Genomic DNA, 9031 nt, shown 5'->3' on the forward strand with positions numbered 1-9031 from the left:
CCTCTTTTTCGCTGACCCTCTACTTTACCAAGCATGATGTCCTTCTCCAGGGACTGATCCCTCCTGATAACATGTCCAAAGTACGTGAGACATGGTGTCACCGTCTTTGCTTCTAAGGAGCGTTCTGGCTGGACTTCTTCCGGCACAGATTGGTTCCTGCTTTTACCTCCGCGTTGTTGTTGCTGCTGTTGGTGTGTGTCATTGAGTCAATTCCAGCAGTGATTTCAAAATTTGATTTTATGCTCTTAACGTCCTATTCTAACTTAATTAAATACTTGAATGTAAAGCAAATAGAAGGGGCTTTGTGAAGTTCACAGTAGTTTTCAACTTTTTCTGAAATATCTTTTTCAGCATACTCATGTACCCAGACTCATACCATTAATAACAAGCAATTGCACATCAAAATCAGTTCCTGTGAGGAGGTAAGTTTCGGGGGGAGGTTTTTTTTTTTTAATTATAGTTTTAATGTCACTTTCTTTAATTCTTAGTCTGATGCAAAAATTATTTGTCACAAATTTCTTGCTTTCCAGAAACAGTAATAAATTTTTCATCTCATGTAAGGGAAAATGCATGGGGCAATTATAATGACCACCCATTTTAGTTTTATCACATTAAGCTTTGGTTTATTTGGGCTGCTGGATTGCTTTGGGTTGCAGCAAGCGTGGGGTTTGGAGTTGGGTCTGGGCTAGAGTCCTGCAAGTGCCACTGCCAATTACCTTGGCAGTTAGTTAACTGCTTGGACCTTACTGTCTGTATGTGTTGATAGCGCTCATGATGCTGAGACCATAGAAATGTAAACATTCAAGGAGATACACATTACTAAAACTTACCACGGCGCTTGGAACAACTTGAGCAATCACGTTACTGTGTTCGCATGCTTGTCCTCCCATGCACACATGTTCTCCCTCTCTCCCTCTGATTTCTGCAATTTTTAGCATCAGCACCATCACCGTCGATAGTAGAAATACGAAAACCAAGATTTATGTATTTGATGTTTAAGGATATTATAAAGAACTCTCTCCCTTTTCTTCATTTGATAAATATATTTATCTAAATACTTTTCTTGTTAGAGAGAAGCTGAACTAGACTTCATTATTACCTTGAAGTGGTTCAGAATTTTGGCAACCGTTGTTCCGTCACCTCTCTCTTACGTCAGGGTTCGGCACACTACAGCCCACAGGTCAAATCTAGCCAGCAGTCTGGTTTTGTCCAGCCCACAAGCTAAGAATGTTGTTTGCATTTTAAAGGATGTCTTTAAAAGCCGGAGAAGAACAAGAATATGAAACAGAAACCATATGTGGTCTACAAAACCTAAAATTATTTGCTATTTGGTCTTCTTACATCGAAGAAAGTAGTAATTGGAGAAATAGTAACGTGACAGAGAAATGGGAGTCAGGAAATGCATCGTAGAATTGCCTTAAAGTGGGGTACAAGCAGTTCAGTAACTGTAGAGGAGACGAGTAGGGTGCAGCCTAAGTGGAGATATAAGGTTCCAGTGGGAAAGGAGGCTGATGGGTAGACTGAGGTTAGAACATGGGGGGCTTTGAATATCATGAAGAAGAATTTTAACCCTGTGCTTAGTTCCTGGGAGTCTTTGACAGTTGTAGATTTTTGGTGAGAAGGTAACATTATGGAGCCTAGTTTTTATTCCAGCTGTGAAGGACCAATGGGAGACATTAGTTCAGTTAGTAAGGAGTTGTTTTAACTCATGTAAGATAGAAACAGAGTCTGAACTAGGGCTGCATTAATGGTAATTGGTTGAAGGAGATAGAGTCAGGAGATATTTCAGGTGTGGAAACAAGACAGTTGCATATCGTGGAGGGAGGGGTTGTCAGGTTCTTCAGACTGAGCTCTGGAGTCGCAGCTCCATTACTTCACTAGTGATATGACTTTTGGTAAGTTAACTTAACCTCTGTTTCTTCTTTCCTAATCTGTATAAACCAAAACCAAACCCATTGCCTTAGAGTCAATTCCGACTCATAGCAACCCTATAGGACAGAGTAGAACTGCCCCATAGGGTTTCCAAAACTGTAATCTTTACAGGAGCAGACTGCCCCATCTTTCTCCCACAGTCTGTATAATATGGGCTAAAAGAATAGATTTGTGTGGATAAGATAATTACAGTCAATTCTCATTATACTTGTGGATTCCATGTTTGCAAATTCGCCTAGTTACTAAAATTTACTTTTCCCCCGGAATCAGCACTCTTTCAGTATGCTTTTGTGATCATTTGTAGACATGCACAGAGGGGTGGAAATTTCGAATTGTCCAAAGTGGACTCTCCAGCTAAGGTTGAATAAGGCAACACTCTGCCTTCTTGTTTCAGCTCTCATACTGTAAATAAGTGCCCTTTTCGCAGTCTACTTAGTGCCACATATTTTGCATTTTTGTGGGTGATTTTACTATTTAAAATGCCTCACCCCCTGCCCAAGTATAATGTTAAAGTTATGTCTAGTGTTTCTAAGTACCAGAAGGCTGTGATGTGCCTTATGGGGAAAATACATGTGTTAGATAAGCTTTGTTCAGGCATGATCGATCGTGCGGCTGACTGTGAGTTCAGTGTTAATGACTCGGCAATATATGTTAAATAATGTATCTTTAAACTGAAACACACATAAAACAAGGTTATGTATTGTTTGGTTGATGAAAATGTTTTGACCAGAGTCTCTCAGGAACCTAGCTCTGTATTTCTCCTAGGAGCTAATACAGTATTTGCTAAATTTTCAGTGTTCATGACACTTTTATAGAACACAACCACTGCAGATAATGAGAACTGACTGTAATCAGTTCTTCTGTATGTGGTGCTTGAGTTGACATTCTGTGCTTCCACGGAGACGTCCATGAGATAGTTGGAACTTCGACTTCACAGCTGAGGTGAAGAACCAGTGCTGGAGATGGAGTATTAGATGTGAAAAGCATAGCTCATAGTCAGAGGTAGGGGTACGGATGTTGTTACTCAAGTAAAGACTATAAAAGAGAAGTGGGCTGAGATCAGCGCCAGCCAGGTGAGCACCTGTTTAAGGATGGGTGGAGAAAAAATGTTAATAGCGGAAGAAAAACAAGACAGAGCTGTGTCATCAGATACCAGGGAAGAAGAGGAGCTCCAGAATGAGACAGTTGAAAAAGTTGAGAACTAGAGGGCTCAAGAGAAAAGGTATAAATATTTACTTAAAAATCATATACGGGTATACAGTGTAAATACGGAAATGTAGAATGCAGGATCCGGCTGGCATGTCTTTCTTGGTCACCATTGTGTATCTTCAATAAATACGGAAATGTAGAATGCAGGATCCGGCTGGCATGTCTTTCTTGGTCACCATTGTGTATCTTCAATAAATACGGAAATGTAGAATGCAGGATCCGGCTGGCATGTCTTTCTTGGTCACCATTGTGTATCTTCAATGTCTAGTGCTTAGTAGCCGCTTCATAAATATTTTTTAAATTAATAAATGAAATTTGTTATGTTTTATAGTTGACAAATGTTTTAAGTTAAAATTATGAGGAACTCTTAAGGTCTTTTTGATGGATTCAGCATCAGAATAGTAGGAGTAAGTAAGTTAGGAGGTATTCAACAGTTAAGATATCTAAAAAAATTTTTAACTTATACTTTAATTCGGAGCAAAGTGCAGTATTACAGAAGAAAGCATTAATGTGGTTCTTAATATAATGTTTAATTATAATTTATATTTTTCAGACGCTCATTTGAATTTCTAGATTTGTTGTTACAAGAATGGCAGACTCATTCATTGGAAAGGTATGCATGATCTGTTCTTCCCTCCTACCCCGTGCCTTCCCCCATTGCTACTGGTTCTTTAAAAGTGGATGGTATTGGTTTTGTATTATTTCTCATTGTGCTTAAAGGTTGTTTGTATTGGTTTTCATTTAAAGCTGTGGTGTGCTTCCTCTTAATCATTGCTGCTCCTTCTTTGTGGGGTGGATAAGGCTCTGTTAACTAGAATAGGATATCTAAGATACTGCAGGTTGAAGTCAGCAAAAGTTTTAAATGGTATCTCTAGTCATGTGAGATTGGATTTCTGAGATATAATTAATCAAGTAGTGAATGATTTAATATAGAAGGAAGGGGCATCCTTTCAGTGGAAGAGATAAGGAACTTTGCTGGAAAGTTTATTCTCAACAGCATTAGGTGTCATTGGTCAGCATTAGGTGTTGTCTTAGTCTGGGTTCTCTAGAGAAGCAAACCCAGTAAAATGTATAAATATATACAGAGAGATTTATATCAGAGAAACAGCTCACGCAATGGTAGAGGCTGGAGCATCCCAAATCTGTGGATTAGGATAGAGGCTTCTCTCAATTCACGTAGGCTGCAGGGGCTGGTGAACCCAAGATCGGCAGGTTGGAAAGCAGGGCTCTTGCTTACAGGCTGTGAATATCAACGAATCCCAAGGTTGGCAGGCAAGACCGCAAGGCTTCTCCTGATTCACGTAGCTGCAGGGGCTGGTGAACCCAACATCGGCAAGTTGAAGAGCAGGACTCTGCTCACAGGTTGTGAAGATCAACAAATCCCAAGATTGGCGGATAAGCTGATAGCTCAAATTCCAAGAACTGGAGGTCAGACGAACAGGAGGCAGCCTCAGGATCCAGAGCGAGCAGAAAGCCAGAACGCCTGCTTATATTCGGATGCAGGCCACACCCCCAAGGAAACTCCCTTTCAACTGATTGGCTATTCACAGCAGATTCAGTCATGGGAGTGATCACATATAAACACTTGAGAATCATGGCCCAGCTAAGTTGACACACAATCTCGACCATCACAGATGTCATTGGTCAAGTGTGTACTGGGCAGAGTTTAGCATAGCTCTGAGAGGAACGAGGAAAGCGGTGGGCAGCAGCTGGTCACTGGCTTCTTGCAGAACTCTGTTTCTCATTAGTTTCAAGTTTGAAGCTTGGAAATACCTGCATTTTTATTAAGTACATTGCTGATTTTCCATTTTCATGGAAATCCTTATATCATGTATTATCTTGCCACAGCCTATTTTTTAAAAATAGAATGTGTTGTTTAATGTAGGCATGATATAATTCCAAGCTTTCTTTACATACTTTGGTGGCAGCTGCTGTTCAGTTTGGTCAGATCATAACTGATGATCCTCTTAGCAAGGTGTTTTTTTACAGTGGATGGGTTAGTGAACCACATAGAAGGTGGTGGTTGTTTTTTTAATAAAAAAGGTAAAATTTGGGTACTATGTATTTATACATTATCCGGATTCCTTATAAAAATAATTGTTTTCAGGTTTATAGTGAGTGAATTATTAAAAGGAAACCATGCACGAGTGGAATACATGGAGTGGATTCTTGGAACAATCGTGCTGTCTTAGATTTATTGTAATGCACTAACAAATCTTTTTACTTCCCTTGCCCCTTTGTAATTGATGTTAACATATAGGCAGTATTGTTTATGGTGAAATACATGCCTTTATACAAGAACAGAATGATGTATTTATTTTATAGACATGCAGCTGTCCTGGTTGAAACAATTAAGAAGGGAATTCATGATGCTGATGCTGAGGCCAGAGTGGAGGCAAGAAAGTAAGTTTATAGTGTATTTTTGTGACCGTTCCACCAGTCTTTGGTCTTTTCTCTGAGAGGAATTGTATTGGGAGAATAGAAATACCAGTGACATCCCAAGTATTGTACTTCACTTGCTCGTTAGTAAAGTTGAGATTGGTTTTTCCCCATTACATCCGCACTAGCCATCTAAACTGTCATCTGTGTAATTATCAGTATTTCTATCCCATCATAACCTGTTCACTTCCATTGTAAATAAAAATAACTGTCATTTATTGAACATGTGTACCTAACATTCTGTGAGGCACTTGGCGTATGTTATTTTCTGATCCTTAAAATGATTCTGCAAAGTTGGTGTTACTTCCATGGATGGTGGCTGAGGTTTGGAGATTTTGCAGTTTACTCGGGGCCCCGTAAACCGTAAGCGGCACAGCCAAGTTTTAAAGTGAAGTCTGCTTTTGTGGTCTGCTGCCTTTCCACTGAAAACTGTTAAATTTATCCACATCACATACAGTAGATGTATTAAAAACCTGTGGGTTCTTTATTCTTCTTGAATGTGCGCAATTTACTGTTAATGTCTAATCATGGAACCTGTTACATCATGTCCTTTTCTTATTTGTTTTACAGGACGTATATGGGTCTTAGAAACCACTTTCCTGGTGAAGCTGAGACACTGTATAATTCCCTGGAGCCGTCTTATCAGAAGAGTCTTCAAACTTACTTAAAGAGTTCTGGAAGCGTAGCTTCTCTTCCTCAGTCAGACAGGTCCTCATCCAGCTCACAAGAAAGTCTCAAGTAAGGTTCATACGTGTGCTCATCACTGGTCTCTTCTTCGTCACTCCCCAGAGTTACTTAAGTTGTCGTTAGTTGCCATTGAGTTGATTCTGACTCATGACAAGGGTTAGCACTCGGCTACTAGCTGAAAGGTTGGTAGTTTGAATCCACCAAGAGGTGCCTCACAAGCCAGGCCTAGCAATCTGCTTCTGAAAGGTCACACAGCCTTGAAAACCCTATTGTGCAGTTCTCCTGCACGCACATGAGGTCACCATGAGTACTTAAGTTGGATGGTTGGATATCTGCTTGAATTTACCTAAAGCCTTAAAAAAAGGTTGATTCAAGTATACTTAATTTCTTTGGTCTGTTATCTCAAGGGTTGGATTATGTACTAGCGTAGCTTCTTCTCTATATGTTCATATCTGTGAAAAAGATTGAGAAGCACTGATCTGTATCTTTTTTAATGTACTAAAAGTAGTACATATAGTAAGTAGCCCATTTCTGGGACATTTTAATGGAGATTCAGAATCATTGTCAGAGTTCTTACACAGCCCTGTATGGCTAGTGAAATCCCACCTGTTTTCCTTCCTCACCTCTTGCACAGCTTAAGAATTCAGCAAATCCTTCAGGGGCAGAATTACCTAGTATCTGACTCACTTCTCTGTAACTCCATTCTCATTATTATGGTGACATCCATGAATCTTTGCTGCCTTGGCAGCCCTGTCCTTACTTATTGTCTCCCTCGTCCACGAGATTGTCTAAAGCTTTCATGACCTCTCGACTTCTTAGCAGCGGCCCTCTGTCCATCTGCGTGGCTTCTCGCCCTGTGCCAAGTATCTGCAGATTCCCCAGGGAAGAGCAACTTGCAGGACGTCAGCTTGTCCCTCTCTTTGGGAGTTTGAATCCCACAGAGATTTTCGCTTGTCTTGGCATCTCCCTGATATAGGGCTGGGATGAGGGTGAGGCAAGAGGGGCACCTGGTGTGCAAAATGTAAGGAGGCACTCATGCAAATCTTGCGAGTGCTGTTGTTCTGAAACTATTGTATGCATATATATGTGTGTATGTATACGTTTCATAAACATACATGTACACATGGATACTTGTGTGTTCGTATATCAAAGTGGTCTTGCCAAAATCATAGCCTGAATCAGATCAGTCTTCTGGATCTGTCAGTTTACAGGAACTACATGGAGCAGAGGAAAATATTATATGATAATATGGGAATGCAACTGGCAAAATCCACAATATGGGAAATTCTATAGGATAAGCAACCGAGTTCCTTTAACATATAAATGGGTGGTGGTGGGGAGATGGAAATAAATGAAGTAGGACCTATAGATTAAAACAGATTTAAGAGGCTTACCAAGCATATTTGATGTGTGAACCTCTTTTAATTTGAACAGACTAACTGTAAAACAATATTTAGACAACTGGGATATTTGAACACTGGCTGGACATTTAATGACATCCGTGAATTATTGTCAGATTTTTAAAGATGATAATGGTACTGCAGTTCTGTTTTTTAAAAAAGTGTCAGTCTGTTTTTAAGATATGTACTTAAATAGTATGGCTGTTTGCTTCAAAATAATTAGAAAGCTGTGTGTGTGCGTGTGCGTGTGCGCGTGCGCGTGTGTGTGTGTGTGTGTGCGCGTGCCTGACGGGGTGAGATCTGAAACAAGATTAGCAAGAAGTTGATGAATGCTATAGGTGGATATGGGTACTGGGCACCAGCATGGGGTCATTCTTTGCTTTCATATATGTTTGAAATTTTTCATTTAAATTTCCATTAAAAATTAATAAATAGGATAAAAATACATGCCTTGATGTGGCATTTTTATAGCAACAAACTTAACCTGTTCTTAACCAAGGCTTCAAACTGGTCCATTCCGGTTCAAACCCCTACTGAGAATTTGCATTCCCACCCCAGATGTACTGAATCAGATCCCCAGGTGATTCTTATGTATAAGAATCCTGGGAATTTGTTAGAAATGCAAATTCTCAGCAGGTGTTCGAAGCCCTGTTCTTAACTATAAAGAATGTTCACTTCATTATTTTTGTAACAGCAAACATTAGAGACTACATAAATTGCCATCAGAAAAGAACTATTTACAAAGTGGTACAAGCAGAAAAAAGAGCTGTGGGTATTATTGTTGAAAGAGGTAGATTTATTGTGTGGCAGAACATGTATACAAGCTCCCACTTGTGTGAAACAGGGAGTGCACGCAGTCATACACGGACACACGTGAACGTAGAATGTCTCTGGAGGAGGGTATACAAGAGACTGATGGTAATGGTTGCCTTTGTGGAGGACCTCATGTGGAAGGAGACTTACTTTTTCACGTGTTTCCTACTGGTTTTGTTTTCTCCCACGCATGCGTGATACTTTTTTTTTAAACGTAAAAAAAGAAAAGAAAAAATTTTGAAGCCAGTTCTTTCTGGCCTGTCTCTTCTGGTCTTTAGGTGGTGTTACATTCATTGTGGATCACTGAATAGTGATTTCAGAGCTTTAAAATGCTTCTCAACAAAGCATGCGGCCAAGTCGGGTCAGCTGGTGGCCCTCAGGAGGACCTGTGCCGGGTGGGGTCAGCTGGGGGCCCCCAGGAGGACCTGTGCCGGGTGGAGTCAGCTGGGGGCCCTCAGGAGGACCTGTGCCGGGTCGGGTCAGCTGGGGGCCCCCAGGAAGACCTGTGCCGGGTCGGGTCAGCTGGGAGCTGTTAGGAGGACCTGTGCCGG

General features: G+C 40.5%; 1 protein-coding gene across 6 annotated transcripts in view; it reads left to right on the forward strand.

Moving 5' to 3' along the window:
• CLASP2 (cytoplasmic linker associated protein 2) overlaps window positions 1-9031 on the forward strand; it is a 182173-nt gene that overhangs the window by 90373 nt on the left and 82769 nt on the right. For all 6 annotated transcript variants that reach the window (XM_023732233.1, XM_023732235.1, XM_023732234.1 and 3 more), the window contains exons 13-16: window positions 352-422; window positions 3695-3754; window positions 5467-5544; window positions 6151-6318. In XM_023732233.1, coding sequence (XP_023588001.1) covers window positions 352-422; window positions 3695-3754; window positions 5467-5544; window positions 6151-6318 — 377 coding nt within the window. The remainder of the gene's footprint in view (window positions 1-351; window positions 423-3694; window positions 3755-5466; window positions 5545-6150; window positions 6319-9031) is intronic.

The sequence above is a fragment of the Trichechus manatus genome, unplaced genomic scaffold (genome assembly GCF_000243295.1).
Source record: "Trichechus manatus latirostris isolate Lorelei unplaced genomic scaffold, TriManLat1.0 scaffold00049, whole genome shotgun sequence".
Classification (NCBI taxonomy): Eukaryota; Metazoa; Chordata; class Mammalia; order Sirenia; family Trichechidae; genus Trichechus; species Trichechus manatus.